Here is a 17,667-nt window from a genome sequence, read left to right on the forward strand (position 1 = left end):
GTCATCACTGGTACAGTTGAAAAGGAATACCTCCTGCTCTTTCCCTCTGCAGTGAGCTGAGCAATGATACGGCTAAAACAGGTGCCAAAGTCCTGTGTCCTTTCTTCTCTTTCTACATCCACCTCCACCCTTCAGCTCTGATGCTTGCCTTTCTGCCCACCCTCTTTGTTATGTCTATTTCTTCCTTCCTCTAATTCTCGAGACTGAATCCAAGTTTATTCAACAAATCTTTATTTCATGGCCTCTTACCTGCATGGCTCATTCTATGTGTTATAAAGGATATAAGAACATGAACTCCAGCCCCAGTCTGTCTAGGTTCAGATCCTAGCTTTACCACTTAATAGCTATGGGACAATTGGGCAAGTTATTTAACCCCTTTGTATCTGTTTTGTCATCTCCAAAATAGAGATAATAGGGGTGCCTGGGTGGCTCAGTCAGCTGAGCATCCAATTTCGGTTCAGGTCGTGATCTCACAGTTTGTGAGTTCAAGCCCCACATCGGGCTCTGCTCTGACAGCATGGAGCCTGCTTGGGATTCTCTCTCTCTCCCTCTCTCTCTCTGCCTCTACCCCACTCAAGCACTCTATCTCTCTCTCAAAATAAATAAATAAAGTTTAAAAAAGGGGGGAGCATAGGGGTTTTATACACTGCAATCCTATCACACAATGGAATACTAAATCTCTAATAAGAATGAGGGAGCTCCGTATGAGCTAATAAGAATAATCATCCAAGATTAATTAATTTAAAAAATTTTGGCACAGCATGTGTAGTGTATGTATGCCATCACTTATATAAGAGAAAGAAAAGCTTAATATCAAAGATTACCTCTGGAAGTACAAACAAACTGGCAACAGTGGTGGCCTCTGGGCAGGAAACCAGAAATGGAAAAAAAGATATTTTTTTCCATGAATATCCTTTTGTGACATTTGAATTCTGTTCCATAAATATAAAACTTGAGTATCACTTTTAAATGGTCTACATGTAGTCATGTGCAAACACATACATGTAAAAGAGTGGAATCACCTGCACAAAGCTCCTCAGTCCCTTCTAAGCCCCTTTCCAGAAGCAGAACAACTCTGTCCTTGTCCAGCCCATCCACCCCTGCAATTGCCCAGAGTAGCCTAATTTCATCTCTCCACCTCACCCCAACCTCTTCAGCCTCCTATTTGACCACAGAAGAGCATTACCCCCATTGCTGCCCTCCTTAGCATCCCTAAATTATAAAATATCTGTTCTATGTTATATTCTCTCAGAACCCAGTAAAACAAATCAACTAACTCCAGCTAAAGTTACCCTTCCCAGATATATTTGCATATTAACAGTGAATTTCAGCCAGAGAGTGACTGATTTTAGAGCAAGTGAAGCAGAATCATATTGCAGTGAAAAGAACACCACACTTAAGGGTCAGGAGACCTTGATCTTACTCAGGCTATGTGATTCAGGGCAAATCACTTCACCTCTCTGGGTCTTGATTTCCTTAACTTAAAAAAAAAGTGGGGGGGAATATAAGAGATGATCTTTCCAGATCTAACACTGTAAAATCCCACCATACAATGCTGCTTCTCAGATTGCCATCCCCTGAACTTGATGTGTACCGTGTGTGTTCAATAGCACTGTCCGAAAGAAATTCAATGTGAGCCGTATATGTCACTTTAAACGTTCTAGTAGCTCCACAAAAAAAGTAAAAAGAAACAGTTGAAGTTAATTTTAATAATAGATTTTATTTAACCCAATATATTCAAAATATTATAATTTCAACATGGAACCAATACAAAAATTATTGAGTTTCCATTCTTTTTTTTAATACTAAGTCTTCAAAATCCAGGTGAGCATTTTACATTTACAGAACATCTCGATTTGTACCAGCTATATTTCAAGTGTTCAAAAGCCACACGTGGCTAATGGCTACCATACTGGACAGCACAGGTATAGGCCTAACAAGGATGTCCTCTCTTCATTTCTGACCTCGTTAAGCCCAAAGTTGAAGACTGATTTAATACAAGCCTCCATCCTTAGAAAAGGTCAAAGTCATCAGAGCAGTTTTGGTTCTGAGTTCCTCGTCTGACTGGGAAGGTAGCTGGGGCTGGTTACCAGACAACATTGCAGAGTTCAAGACAAACATAAAACAGAGAACCAAGAAGCCTATAAGCATAATAATATGAAGGAACTTCAGGGGACAGACAGAAAAATGAACTGGGCATAGTTGAGTCTTCTTTTTACTCAGGGTTTTCACAATACAAAACATACTGTAAGCACACAGACATTTTGTCATGGCAGCTATATTAGCTCATTACTTTAAACACCTCTGAATACCTTCAAATTCCCAGGTGTTCAGCTAAGCAATGGAGAAATAGCTACCACTCACAAGAGTTCTTATTTGAGGCAGCGTGCCAAGCACTAGGTAAGGAGGCTCTCATTTGCTCCACCAAAAGTCCCTATGAGATAATAACTCACTAACAGATGAGGACACTGAGGCTGAAAAGGATAAGTCACTTTCCAACAGTCACACACCTAGTGAGTGGTACAGCAGGAATCCAAACTTGATTCTTAAACACTGCCACAAGCCACACTCTCCAGCTTCAAAGAGCTCACAGTTACTGGAGGCAAGAGGATTTCACAATTATAAGGCCATAGGGTCACTACCACAGAAAGGACATGAGATAGGGGCCTGGAAGCAGAGGACATAGGGAAAGGATTCCCAAAGGTAACCCTTGAGTAAGTCTAGAATTGAGCTGGCCAAAAAGTGGGAGCTGGACCTTCCAGAGGGAACCGAAGGAGCCGAGGTGTGAGGAAGCATGCAGTGCTCAGAAACCTGTGACTGGCTCAGCAGCTGAAGGGCAGTGTGAGTAAGGAACAGAGACCCCACATGAAAGAGGAGGTGTTAGCCAAAACTAGTGCATAAGGGGATTTAAATTTAAGGAGAAATCCCACGTGAGCCATGGGAAGCCATTAAAGAGTTTTATCTAGGGTAGTGAAAGGGACTGGATTTTTATTTTCAGAAATAATTCCAACAGAGATCTCACCTTGTCTCCTTTCCTCTCCCCAAGGGTCTTCACTATTTAAAAGCCCAAACATAAAAGCACAGATTTGTTTCCTACAGAGTTGGACACACCCTAGGGATTTATCTCCCAATGACCTGTGAGGTTTACTTAGTCTACCCATTTTACTAAAGAGAAGTTATTGACTTGGAACTCCTGAAGAGGAACCTATGGAAAACTACTAAACGCATCTCCTATATTCCGGCATCAACACTGCCCAGAGCCCCAGGAAGGAATGGTTTGTTTGGCCTTCAGCCTCAGAAAGGCTAACCCCTGCAGGAAGCCTTTCATAATTCTGACAGTGTAGTATTGTGTACATATACTTGCACAGACACATGTAAGATTCTCGCAGCCAGTGACAGAAAACACTGAAACATTTCAAATACTCAAATGCTATGGCTCCAATGCCTCCTCCCCCTAACAATGAATAAAATCGTTCATTGCCTTCAAAACCCATGTCTTCCCTCTGCACAACTCCCTCCACATATCCCTTCCAGCTCACCTGATTACCCAGTTCCATTTTCAGCTCATCAGCCTCTAAGGCTAACCTACTTTTCAAGGCCACACAAGCAGAAAGACTTCTACATTATACAAACAATAAAATATAATTAGAACAACAGGACATAGAAGGGGTTGGCGGACCAGCAACAATATGTACTGAGGAAGCAAAGATATAGGTAGAACCTGGTAAAACAGCCATCAGACAAAGTACAAAAATACTATTGCAGAGCAGGGGGAAGGGACTGACAGGAAGAAAGAGAGCACAGGAATGCTGAGTGTGTAATAGAGCAGGACTTGGCCACTGACAACCTGGAAAATTGAGCTGAAGCCCAAGAGGCACCGAGCAGGATCATTTTCCCCAGTGAGAAGGGCAGAGCAGCCTTACTTTGCTTTCAATAGTGACCTGGGTGGTTCTGAAAGCCATGTCCTGGTCTAAAAAGAGAGGGCCCATGCAGCTTCAAGCCCATTGCAAAACCACAGGAATAATTAGACCAGATCTGTGGAGAGGAGCATAGAGGAGAAGTAAAAGGCCCTCATAGATCCTCACACTCTGCCTAATTAAGGACCTGCCCTGTGAAGCAAATCTCAAAGGTAAGTTTTTCAAGAAAGTAAAAGGCCAAGGGTCATTCCATCAGAGTTTTCTGAACTTCCAGCTTCATTAACCTGCTGACCTGAAAAATCAACCCCTTGCCTTTGCCAAGAAGATGGAATATTTCACGGATACAGTCTCCTTTCCCAAACCCCTCCTTTATGAGGGGCCCCTGGTAAAAGGGAATACTATTCTGGAGGACTTGAGCTCTCTGGCCCCCTTTGTTTCCACATTTCCTACCAACATCAGCCAAAGTAGGGTGCAAAGTGGAAAACATTCAGGTGGCAAAACACAGTTCACCATACTGGATCAGCTCTTTCTAGAATCGGGCTGGCCCCACTCCTATGGGGGCCCAGCCAGCAACAGGAAATAGGACGCCATGGATGAGTTACTCTGCTTCTGTCACAGCAAACTTGGGGATTAGCAAGGTTGAGGTGAATGGGAAAGACCACTCAGTCATGGATAGGAAGCCGGTAGAGAGAAAATATGGCTTCCTGAATCCGATGGAAGAGCTGAGACAGCTTGCAGAGGAAGGGCAAGGATGAAGGAGAAGCTGCAAGGGAAAAGGAAGTATGATGTCAGTATCCCCACCTCTACTCCCCTCCTCTTCCCTCAGCCTCAAGTCCCGTCTCTTGGAAACTCTGCCACTCTGGGAGTATGTCTGATCTTTTTAAAGCATATTTTGATGTTTAATATTATTGGCTCCTCCTCCCCTCCCCAACAATAAAGAGTTTCACTTTCTCTAGGATATATTCTCTGGGAGATATTTTCTTCACTTGGATTTAAAAAAAAAAAATTATGTCTATTTTTTGAGAACGAGAGAGACAGGAGCGTGAGCAGGGGAGGAGCAGAGAGAGAGGGAGACTCAGAGGAGGCTCCAGGCTCTGAGCTGTCAGTACAGCTTGAACCACAGACAGTGAGATCATGACCTGAGCTGAAGTCAGACTCTTAACCAACTGAGCCACCCAGGTGCCTTGGATTACAATGACCTTAAGTTTGCTGAGAAAAAGATCGAAACTTATTATATTTTTAATCTAACTTTTTGATACACACACACACACACACACACACACACACACACACAACTGGTGATGGTGGCTGCCTCTGGGAAGATAGGTTTTTAAGAAGAAACTTCCTCTCCAATCCTTTTTGTACCTTCTCAACCTGGAGCCAAGTGACAGTATTACCTATTTTTATCATCCATTAATTATATTGAAAATAAAGTAAAATCTACCTCTTTGGAATTAGGGCTGAGTTGGTGGGTTTGTTTTTCCTTATTTGGTTACTAATTTTTTAACTGATTTTTTCTTCTTAAAAAGAAAAATGTTGTTTTTAAAGAAAGCTATTGACAGTCTCCTCTCTTTATATCCTTCCTACAGAGTTCTAGTTGCAGCCTAGCCATGGGTTCTCCTCTCCTGCAGCACCACCACTGCAATGAACCAAGACTGCCACTGGGGGTCAGGAGTGTCAGGCCAGGGCATTTTAAGGAAGCTCCAAGCAGCCATGGAACCAGCAAGCTCAAACTGTCTCCTGCTGTCCCCACTTAGAAGACCAGGACACTAAGGGCACCTGGTGGCTCAGTCCGTTGAGCCCGACTCTTGATTTCAGCTTGGGTCATGATCCCAGGATCCTGGGATCAGGCATACATCAAGCCCTGCTCAGGCTACGTGCTGGGCCTGAAGCCTGATTGGGATTCTTTCCCTCTGCTCCTCTCTCTCTCTCTCTCTCTCTCTCTCTCTCAGAAAAATAATTAAATAAAAGAAAAAGAGCAGGACTTTTAAGAACCATAAAAAAAAAATTCTAAATTGTATCAAGTCTCTAGAACAAAGTAGAAAGTCAGAGGGTGAGCAGGAATGAATACAAACTATCCTTAGTTCAGCAAAGTGAAAGGACAACTTTTTGTTTGTTTATTTTTCAGAGAGAGAGAGAGAAAGAGAGAGAGCAAGGGAAGGATGGGGGTGGGGGGGAGGGAGGGAAGGAGGGAGGGAGGGAGGGAGGGAGGGAGGGAGAGAGAGAGAGAGAGAGAGAGAGAGAGAGAGAATCTTAAGCAGGGGCTCAATCCTATGGCCCTGGGATCATGACCTGAGCCAAAACCAAGAGTCAGATGCTCAACTAACTGAGCTACCCAGGCATCCTGAAAAGGACAACTCTGAGCTATGCAAAAAAAGCTCGCTGAAGAAGAGAAAGGGAAATGGAGAAAATGGGGAAGACCTGAAGATTAAATCAAGAATAGGCAGGGGTGCCTGGGTGGCTCAGTGGGTTAAGCAGCTGACTTCGGCTCAGGTCAAGATCTCGCGGTCTGTGAGTTCGAGCCCTGCGTCGGACTCTGTGCTGACAGCTCAGAGCCTGGAGCCTGTTTCAGATTCTGTGTCTCCCTCTCTCTGACCCTCCCCTGTTCATGCTCTGTCTCTCCCTCTCTCAAAAATAAATAAAACGCTAAAAAAATTTTTTAAAAAAGAATAGGCAATTTTTTTTTTTTTTTTAATGTTTATTTATTTTTAACAGAGAGACAGAGCATGTGTGGGGGAGGGGCAGAGAGAGAGGGAGGCAGAATCCGAAGCAGGCTTCAGGCTCCGAGCAGTCAGCACAGAGCCCGACGCAGGGCTCGAACTCACAGACTGCGAGATCATGACCTGAGCCGAAGTCAGACGCTCAACCGACTGAGCCACCCAGGCGCCCCAAGAATAGGCAATTTTTTAAATAGACAAATTATTTGTGTGACCCTGGGCTAGTTACTCGTTTCCTGTGGTTCTTAGGTTTCTCAACCAAAAAAGAAAGAAAAAGAAAATGAAGCGACTAGAATAAGGGTTTCCAGTTTTTCCTGCAGTTTTAAAAGTTATAATTCTATAATCCTTAGAGTTATAACTCTAAGTTTAAATTCATGAGGAGAGTAGATATTAGATTATAACTCACATAAAGTAACACACAAATACAAAAATCTAAAAGAGTGAGCTCCTAATCTTTGGCCCAACACTTAATTTTGAGGGATTAATCCTCAGGAAATAACCAGGGTTGTTCCCAAATAGCACTTAGAGAGTTTATCAGTCCCCGGATCAGTCTCAGTGCTGGGCATGGATCTTGCTTGGGATTCTTTCCGTCTGCCTCTCACCCTCTCTCTAAAATAAAAAAATAAATAACTAAATAAAAGAAAAAGAGCAGGGCTTTTAAGAAAAAACACTGCAAAAAACAGAGTAAGAAATCATCAAGGGGTGCTGGGTGGCTCAGTTGATTAAGCATCTGACTTCAGCTCAGGTCATGATCTCATGGTTTGTGAGTTCGAGCCCCACGTCGGTGTCTGTGTTGACAGCTTGGAGCCTGGAGCCTGCTTCATATTCTGTGTCTCCCTCTCTCCCTGCCCCTCCCCAAACTCACATTCTGTCTCTCTCTCTCTCTCTCTCTCTCTCTCTCTCTCAATAATATATAAACATAAAACAAACAAAAAAAAAAGAAATCATCAAAGTGTTCAACAATAGGGAACTGTGAATCAATTATGGAAGTTTCTATCAATTGGAGTATTATTTAGCCATTGAAAGACGTTTTAAAGAATATTTATAACCTGCAAAATTGTACCTATATCCATAAAGAAAAAGACCGAAAGTATAGCCATTACAATGGCAAACTTTTAGGTGATTTCTGTTTTCTTTATACTTTTTTCTATTTTCCACATTTTCTAAAGTATACATGTATTTTATTTATAACTTAATACAATTTTTTTTAGATATGATGATTAGGAAAAAAATTTTTTTTTAATTCTGAGTTTCTAGTCAGAGTTCACCCCTGAATAAAGGAGATGACAATGACTCAGTCAATGTTCCAGGAGTCAACAGAGTAGAGGCAGTTTCCTCCATGAGGGATTGCTCTCATGGATTCCAGGGCTATTCTCTCCTAGGTGGGTTTGGCTGGATCTCAATGAGGCCCAACAATCCCTCCTCCCTATAGAAGAGACTTGGGGAGAAGTGGCCCAGGAGATAGATACCTCCGTTCCCAGGAGGCCTCCCACAAGCCCAGCCCCTATCCAACTGTCCCTTCCCCAGGAAGAGCGGGAGGGAAGACTGGCTTCATCACTTACCTGGATCAAACCTTACCACCAAGAGGCAGAGGATCAAGGCAGCCAGGAGGCTCTTTTTGAAGGGCAGGGAAAAGAAGTGGCTCACTGTAGAATCCCAAAGCCGGCGGAGCAACATCAGTAGTGACAGGAACTTGTGGGAGAAGGAGCCTGGTCAGGGAGATAAAGCATAACTGCAGCATAAGTCACAGGAACCAGCTTCACTGATTCTGAGCTTTGAGCTTGATTATGAGAGTTGAGCAAAAGGTAACAAGACTAGTTTACTCATGTAATTCATAAAGTGGTTCTAAAAGAAATTCTAAAAACTCCAAAATGTTTTGAGGACAGACAACATCACTAGAATATCATCTCCTTAGGAGAGACTTTGGACAGACAAGACCTACTCAGCTGGGTAAACCTGGCATATTTGGTGTGTTTTTTTCAATAGACTCATAATTTTATAGCTTTCTTTATATTCTGGCCTAAGATATGTACAGAGAGTTACACAGAGCAATAGTTCTTGATGATCACATTAATACAGGAAAATGAAGTGCACTTAATACATATAGTGAAGAATTCAAAAGTCTTAAGTTCTAAATATAAACATGAACACCACCAGCCCAAGAACAAGTGGTGCCAAGTCCTGATAGAACAGTCTGAACTTGCCATCAAACCCTTTTCCTAACCTTTCCTCCCCAGGAGATGGAGGGGCAGAGAGCCTGGGTAGTCACAGCTCATTCTTGAAGCCAACAACCTGTTGGCAAAGAAGTGATTCTATCTCAGAAGTTTCATGCTCATTAGCACACAAAGAAAAAACACTTTGGAGAACAGGATTACATTTAACTGAAGAACTTTCATAGAAAAAAAAAAGGATCAGACTTATTCTGTATATACCAAGAGAAAAATCAAGGAACAGTACCTAAAAACTACCAGAAAAAAAAACTTAAATCCAGCATCAGGAAGAACTTCTCTACAGAACTCTTCACAGATGGAATGAGCTGCTTCTGGAGATAGTGGATTTTCAGTCCTTGTATACACTAGATGATCACTTGAAAAGGAGATGAAAAGGATTCAAAGACCTGGCAAGGGTCTGGAGCAGAGGACTTTTAAAATCCCTTGTAACAAAACAACCCCCAAGCCCATACCCAACCCTGTGTAGGAACCCTTTGCATGATGCCAGCCAGGTGTATGATGCTGAGTCTTGAAGTGGCTCCCCTGTAAAAGCCATCTTGTGAAACTGCACTCTAATTGGCAGAGGTGGGCTGCCCCTTCGGGGGGACAGAGGTCACTGAAGAAGATACTCAAGAGATCTAGTAAATAAAGGCAGACAGCATACTGGGCAGTGGGGCCCAAGATGAAGGTAAGTCATTTTTATCTAAGTCAATTTACCAAGTTATTGTGCCAGCTTATTTTCCTTTTGGTATCCCACCGCATACCTCAGCTGCATCTGTATTTGGACCAGTCTTTAAAGGAGGAATAACATCCCACTCTGGCCAGCAAGATAGAGACAAGAGATCTAATCCCCCAAGGAAAAGGTGGCTTTCAAGAAACAAGAGTTAAAGATCCTGAGACTCAGTGACACCTCCCTGTATGGAGACTCTCCTTCCACTGCCAACTACAGAGGGTCAGGGCTTGGCTTTTTTAATCAAATCAACAGGTTTCCTATTCTGCGATTTGGGAGTTACTCATACAAATAATTGCTCCCAAGCTCTTGGAAAAGTCATGATAAACCCCAAGGTCCAGGGGAAAGCTTACAACTCCACTTTACGGAGGCCACAGAAGGAGAATGTCCTACCTTCCTGGTTCAGCTTCTGGGCCTCCTCAGAGCCCAAGCATTGGTGTTTCTGCCGCTGCCTTGCCTTACTAATGGCCTGGAGTACGTCCAGCCGCTGTTCCTCACTGAAGCCTGCAGAGCCCACCACTAGCTCCTCAGCCTCCGACAAGCAGCCCAGGGGTAGCAGCACCCGCTGTAGGTGAAGTTCTGCCAAGGCTCTGTATTCTGGAAGGTCCTGATTGTCTGGGTCTTGCAGCCAGGCACTGACCACTTCCAGCACAGCTCCAGGCTCTTGCATTTTGCTGTATAAAAGAACACTGCAGCCCCGAATAATCCAATCCCCAAAAAAAGAACAGTTAGTGCTCCACGGTTGGTTTACCTCTCATAAACCACTACATTCTCCCACTCAACCCCTTCCCTGTTGTCCTCCAGTCCTTCCCTAGGGGATGATGACATTGGTAAGAATTAGGAATTCCTAGGAAGTAGCAAGAAGCTCCCTCAGCTCTGACATATTCCAGTTGTATCACCCCTCTTCACATCTCCTGTTCCCCTTTGTCCCCCTCCTCCTCTTTTCCTCTACCCAACATTCCCCCCTCCTCATCCTTTATCACTATGTTTTGAAGTCCGAAAAAAACCAAAAACCAAAAAACAAAACAAAAATAAAAACACAGGGAAAGAATCATATTTGGAAGGAAATGGTAGAGAAGGGCAAAAGAGAAGATATTAGGCACTGATTCAGAAAAGGACATGAATATCCTCTTGTTCCTGAACTGATCCAATGAGTCAGAACAATGACCTACCATAGCTCCAGGACTTTGGGGGGTAGCTTTTCAGGAACCTGGTAATATTGAAGAACCCAGGACAGGACTTCCCGCCACCGATTCATTTCTGCCAGGGCCTGGATCCCCACAATACACAGGGAGCACTTCACCTCCAAGGAGCTGTTGGCAGAAGAACTAGTTCAGGTTTTAAGAAGTGGTCCCCTTCTGTTTCCATCCTCACTTCCACCCTGGGACTGTTCCTCCCCAGCTCCCAACTTAGCAGTCATCACCTCTACCCTCCCCATTAGTATTCGGATTCAAATTACAACTGGTCTTGGAGCATCTGCATGGTTCCATCAGTTAAGCATCTGACTCGTGATTTTGGCTCAGGTCATGATCTCAGGGTTCATGTGATTGAGCCCTACACCAGGCTCTGAGCTTACAGAGAGAAGCCTGCTTGGGATTCTCTCTCTCTCTCTCTCTCTCTCTCTTTCTCTCTCAAAAGTAAACTTAAAAAAAAATGTTTTAAAAAATTACAACTGGTCTCATGAGCCCCAACACGGAGAAAACTGCCCTTTCCCCAGGAGTTCGATGTTCCTGAAAACCTCCTGGAGGCAAATCAACTGTTGCCTAACACACATCTTTGTATCTAGGTGAAATCAGGGAAGGGGAAAGGGACAATGTGTAGCACAGATGTATAGGTGGAAAGAGAGCTGGAGCTAAGAGTTTGCTTAGTGACGAAATGGGCATGGAGCAAGGTTTCTGCCTAAATGTAGGTACAGGCACTTCACAACTGGCCTGTTGGCACCACCAAGTAAGGTGCCTCCAGGCACCTGGAATAAGTCTTCAGCATTTACTGCAACAAGCCCCTACCCAACCCCCTGAAAAAAGCCAGAGATCCCCAGTTCATCCTTCTCTGGGGTCACCTTTGACTATTCTACCCATCACCTCCCCAGTATAGCCTATGTCAACATTATAATCCACAGAGAAATTATGCCCTCAAAAAGAAGCTGAGAGCATTTGAAACAGCAATGTAGGACCAAGCTTTCCTCCAGATTGGATTCTTTAATCATATCAATCCTTCAACAGGATCAGGACACTACTCCTACTCTGAACTCCATTTCCATTCATCAGCCAAAGTCAAGTGAACAGCTTGGGGGAGAGGAGTATACCTAGGAGAGGACTTCCACCACCTGCTCGCTGAACCTGCTTACCGAAATAATTTGACAATACGCATTCTATCTTCCCAACATGCCATTCAACACTGGAACAGGGAAGCAAAGAACTGGCTGTGGGTTCTCACTAAGCTCTGTTGCACGACTTGACCACTTCTTCCTCATTGTGCAGTGCCTCAGTTTCCTCCTCTGTAGAATGGGCACACCAGCCTCTCAATGAGGAACCACTAATGAAACCAAGGTGTAAGGCTCCTTGTGAGCAATCTGGGAAAGACAGAACTCCTAAGAGCTTTAGTCCCTCCCCAAGATCACCCGGAAATGAATGGAGCCCAGCACCTACGTGCCCGCATCAAGGTTGGCCAAGCTCGGCAAGGCGCGTTCACAGGTCTGCAGCGCCGCCCCGAAGTCCAGGTGTACAACTAAGAGGTCTGCCGCCTCCTCCAGCAGAACCACGGCTGCCAACGGGGCTGGGGCGGCACGCACAGGCTCACTGCTCCTCAGGGGCCCCCCGAGCCCCCTAAGGGGGGCTGCAGGTGTCGAGAAGTCACTCTTCATAGCCAGCCGGGGCTTAGGGCCTGTCTCCCCAGACGTCAGAGTGGCAGCCTCTCCGGGGACTCCGGGATATCCCGAGTCAGCCTGGGAGAAAAGGGACAGTCCTCATAACCTTGCCCACAACCTTTCCCGAGGCCGAGTCCTGGAGAAGGAAAAGTTAGTGGCCATATCCAAGGCAACGGCTGGGCTGACTGGGCGGCTGCTCTAGCTCAAAACAGGTTGGCACGTGGGGAACCAGTTTACACCATAGATTTGCAGAACAGCTGCATCCCTGCAATACCTGGATCTAGCTTCTCTGGCCCCACGACATGTACTGATACCACCTTCGCCCCGGGGAGTGCCGTTCCAGGTTCCGTTTTTATGAATAGAGCCGCTCACTGCAGGAGCGGGACGAGGGCGAGGACATCTTTCCGGCTTTCGCAGCTGCCTGCAGACTCGGAGCTTCCCGGCGGCGCGGAGGACTCTGGGAGCTGTAGTTCCCTGGCTCTCGGTTCAGTCGCCCTCTCGATGCAGATAGAGGAGTTCGGACTACAACTCCCAGCATGCCACGCCCCAGGAACTGCCCCTGTACCCCGAGAAAACAAACTCGCAAGGAAGATTTGGGAAATTACAAAGCAGAGGCTGTGTTATGACATGGGGAGCTCCCCTCATTAACCACTAACCAGCAGAAGCCGGACAGAAGAAATTCCAGTAATGGAGGTGAAATTACAAGCGGGCTTTTAATACTGAGCTTTCTCCGGGAATAACAATTCGAATATTAGGAAGTGGAGCAGGAAAAACACTGAAAAGAAACATCAGAGCTAGTCACTTTTCCTTCCATGTTCCTCCTTCCCAGGCATAGCTCACATTTATCCAGTGCTTATCCTAGTGCTATGCGAAACGCTTTGCGTGCAATCTCATTTAATCCTTCCCTCAACCCTGGGGGTTAGGAATACTGTTATCCCCATTGCACAGGTGAGGACATTGGAGACTAAATAATTTGCTGAAGGTCACACAACGAATAGGTGGAAAATACAAAGTCAAAAAGGCTCTTTTTGCCCAAAGACATATATTTAACCACTATTCTGTTCTGCAGGACAGGACTGAGTCTATGCTTTCTATTCAGAGAATTTACAATCATTGCCCAAGCAAGTTACATAAGCTCATTGAGCCTCATTGCTTCCTATAAAAGAGATATTCCTATAAAATAAAAACAAAGTCATACAGTGTGTAATGCAATTTATAATGAAGTGCTAGAACAGAGCAGGTATTCAATAAATTATAGCTATAATAATAAATAATTTTATACAGATACATAAATTATATTTATTTGTGTATTCTGTGCTTCACCCAGACTTTGCTGAATTTATACTTCTCTCAGCTTTAGTTTCTCCTCAGCTCCTTACCTTTTCAACTCTTTGTAAAACTTCTCTAATTGTTTATTCCGCTGGTGATTAGATTAGAAAGTCCAGGCACAGGGCAAGTACCTATTTACGCCATACATTCCCTTCCCTTGTCACTAGATATAGATATACCCATCTGCTGGGCTTTCAGCTCTCTGTAGAAAGTCTTCATGGAAAGCTGAAGCAGAAACATGAAATCCATCAGACTTCTGAGGAAAGAAAAGTATAGACCCCGTAACCATATAAGGTGATGAAGTCAGGACTTCACTTATTCCACAAATACTTTTGAACACCTACTAAGTGGTAGGCCCTGTTCTAAGTACTGAAGATCCCACAGTTAACCAAAGAGACAAAAATGTCTGTTTTGTGGAGTTTGTGCCATAGCGAAAGGAAACAAAATAAAAAATAAGTAAAATACAAACAGTAGTGTGTCAAATGATAATAAATGCTGAGGGGAAATAAAGAAGAGTGATTGGGAGTGACAACAGTGGAGGGTTAGGTTCGATATCTACATTTAACTTTGTTTCCTAACAGGAAATCCAGTGGTGGGGACAAAGCAAAGAGAAAATGTGGACCTTCTGCTCAAGACTAGCTCATTCCCACACAGAAAACTCCAGAGGCAAGCAGAGATCCCTGGAAATTGTGGATCACAGTCTCAGAATGAAGTGACCAAAATGTTTTATCAGTTCTGCCTCAGATTTGATTATTACAGCACTGCAAATAAAAACCTTGTTCTCAGAACTGGGTTTAGAAGTCTTCCCTGAAAAATCAGGAAAGCAGCAGGAGCATCAGAAAATGGACTGGGGCTGGCCTAGACAGGTTGAGACCTCCTCTCTTTACTTCCAGGAGCACCACCTCAGATTGCTTCCTTGAAAAGGTTCCTTCCTTAAGGGTCGCCTGGTGCTCAGTCGGTTAAGTATCTGACTCTTGATTTCAGCTCAGGTCATGATTTCAGGGTCTTAAGATCAAGCCCTGTGTCAGGCTCTGCACTGACAGTGCAGAGCCTGCTTGGAATTCTCTGTTTCCTCTCTCTCCACTCCTCCTCTCACTCACATGCACTCTCTTCTCTCATCCTCTCTCTTTCAACATAGGTAAACTTTAAAAAGAAAGAAGGAAGGAAGGAAGGAAGGAAGGAAGGAAGGAAGGAAGGAGAAAGAAAGGAAGGAAGGAAAAGGAAAGGAAGGAAGGAAGGAAGGAAGGAAGGAAGGAAGGAAGGAAACCTCTTCCTTAAATCCTAATAAGAAGTTTCTTGCTGTTTCTGATGCTTCCAGGTGATGGCAGCACAGTCTTAAAAGACTTGCTAGAAAAAAATTTGCCTATTTAGTGGGATAGCTGACATAATGAGGACAAGAGATGGGAGGTGGGTGAGGAGATTGCTAAAAATCACATGAAAACATGATTGTGTTCCTATTTCTGTGTTTCACCCAATTTTTGACTATACGGGACTTCAGTGGTCTGTATGTCATCACTTAACCTTTAGCACTGTTATGTCCACAAATTGATTCTTTAACGTACTACCGTGACAGTCCACTATCTCCCCTTATGTCTGAATGTACCCAGAATTTCTCAGGCTAAGACACAGAAATCCTAAACATAAGCAAGTTCATTCCACCTGAGGGGGAATGCACAGATATTATGTATATAAAACCAGTCTTTCTGACTCAGGGTTCATGACACAAGCCTTGAAACTACCTATTCTCCCCTTGGGATAAGTCAAAGAGTGGAAATAAGGCCTAATCTATAAAGCCAGATCTAAGGTCTGGTCCATGCTAATATTTGTATCGTTGGAATCTTCTCATTTTGGAAAAATATAGTAAATGAGATGAAAAATCCATATTATGTGTCATCCTCTAACCCTGACCCAAGCTCTGGAACTTGGTGCTCTTCCTTCTGTTCTGTAAGGTGCTCAGTCTATCTATCCATGGATTGCCTTAATCTGAAATGTGGATTTGCTTTGCTTGCTTTGGGCAGGTGATGAGTTGGTATTTTTGTACCAGAAAGAACTCTAGACTGGAAGATGAGCTATACCAGTTAGAATATTGGTTCCTTCAGTGACTACACCAGACCTCTAGAAAGTCACTTAAATCCTCTAAGCCTCAATTTTCTCATTTGAGGACATGGATAAGAACACCTGCCCATAGGGTGGTTGTAAGGATCAGAAGAGGCCACGTGACAATGGCCCATTGAACTCTTTAAATCTCTGGAATAGTTCAGGCTGATTATAAGGCCAGTAGGTATAATATATTGGGGAATGAGTAAGGAGAAGAAAGAATTTCATTCTACCTCAAAGTTCTGTAATCTTATTTTCTGACCTGGAATCCAACTCTTGACTCTTTCTTACAAAGGTCAGTAATGCTCATATCTGCAGTCAGCCCATCCTATCCTGCCCTCTCCAAGCTGATTCTACATTCTGTGACAATAGACAGTATCCATAGCTGGTCCATCTAACACATCTCTTCTAGCCAGGGATGTTGGTGGCAAAGCTCCAATGGAGTAGAATCATACCTAGTATGGACCTTTGACCAGAAGCAAGCCAGAAAGATAAGTATTAGCAGGGTGAAGATAATGTTTCTCCAGGATGGCCAAGGAGTGTGCCTCCCTCATTCCAGAACTTCATCTGTTGGCATTTTTATGACTCTTTTTTAAAGACTGGACTTGGTGTTTAGGGCATAGTTCAATGCTTCCCATTTGCTCCTCTCCATATAGACACAGCAGAACTCTTACTTTGCTTCTGTGTCTAAAAAGTACTTATAATAATCATAATCATTCTCTATAGTGCTTTACAACAATAAGGCAGGTCAATTTATAAGTATGATATTACCTATGTACTAGGTGCTATTCTAAGTGGTTTACATTTAACTCATTTTAATCATCAATAACCCTATGACATAAGTCTTAGTGTCATCCCTATATTGTAGATGAAGAAACCAAGGCACAGAGAGGTTAAGCAACTTGCCAAAGATCACACAAAAAATGCAAAGAAGGGCTGGGACTAAAATCCAAGAAATTTCACTCTAGAGTCTTCCTTTATTTCCTTTTTTTTTTTAAATTCATCCATCCATGTCAAGAGAGAGAGAGAAAGAGAGAGAGAGTGGGGTGGGGGGGTGAAGAGAGAGAGAATCCCAAGCTGGCCCCGAGCTGCCAGCAGGAAGCCTAACTCAGGGCTGGATCCCACAATCGTGACCTGAGCTGAAATCAAAATTCTGACACCCAACCGATGGCCACCCAGGTGCCCCTAGAGTCTTTATTCTTAACTAATGCATAATACTGGCCCTACAAAATACTTTCACTTATTTTATTTGAGCTTAACAACCAGCCTGTGAGCAAGGTATATTATTATTCCTACTTGTACATGGGAAACTAAAGCTCAGAAACTGCTCAAAACATTTGGTTTCAGTGGCAAAGCTGACATAATTACTGGAGATTTCTAACCAGATCCCATGCCCAGGCCATTCTTCAAAGGGTCATCAATAGATCCTTTTCATCATGGTGAAGGTGACTGGAGGCAGCCACTCTATGGAGACCTGTAGTCCAATTTCACTTTTTCTCACCTATTGCAGGAGTCAGAGTATTCACTCAGAGAAGTTCGAACAAATCTTTGTGATGCCAGACCAAGCCTGAAAAATAAAACAGGTAATGGATGCTCACTAGGAATAAGTCAGCCCTGGCTCTCTCATGAAAGAGTGGAAAGATGCTATCTCCTCCCTGGAATCTTTTCTGATTACACCTTATTCAAGCTAATCACTCCTTCCTTCAAACTCCCAATTGTGCTTTGCTTTTTTATGCCTTTCTTGTTGGTCCTTCCCAGTTTCCAAATCTTCTTATAGTTATTTGTGTCATTTCACTATTCA

At 43.7% G+C, this 17,667-nt stretch overlaps 1 protein-coding gene across 7 annotated transcripts in view; it reads right to left on the minus strand.

The window, feature by feature from the left end:
• Positions 1–1,700: 1,700 nt before the first annotated feature.
• The window catches only part of PEX26 (peroxisomal biogenesis factor 26), a 56,648-nt gene continuing 40,681 nt past the window's right edge, over positions 1,701–17,667 (minus strand). For 4 of the 7 annotated variants that reach the window (XM_042945378.1, XM_042945380.1, XM_042945376.1 and 1 more), the window contains 6 exons: positions 17,368–17,433; positions 12,223–12,518; positions 10,747–10,887; positions 9,968–10,263; positions 8,197–8,343; positions 1,701–4,680 (listed from right to left, as the gene is read on the minus strand). In XM_042945378.1, the coding sequence (XP_042801312.1) occupies positions 4,580–4,680; positions 8,197–8,343; positions 9,968–10,263; positions 10,747–10,887; positions 12,223–12,437 (900 nt within the window). In that variant the 5' untranslated portion in view covers positions 12,438–12,518; positions 17,368–17,433 and the 3' untranslated portion in view covers positions 1,701–4,579. Of the gene's footprint in view, positions 4,681–8,196; positions 8,344–9,967; positions 10,264–10,746; positions 10,888–12,222; positions 12,519–12,714; positions 12,806–13,819; positions 14,026–17,367; positions 17,434–17,667 lie in introns of those variants that run through there. The other 3 variants (XM_042945377.1, XM_042945381.1, XM_042945375.1) reach the window with 3 other exon arrangements.

The sequence above is a fragment of the Panthera leo genome, chromosome B4, assembly GCF_018350215.1.
Source record: "Panthera leo isolate Ple1 chromosome B4, P.leo_Ple1_pat1.1, whole genome shotgun sequence".
NCBI lineage: Eukaryota > Metazoa > Chordata > Mammalia > Carnivora > Felidae > Panthera > Panthera leo.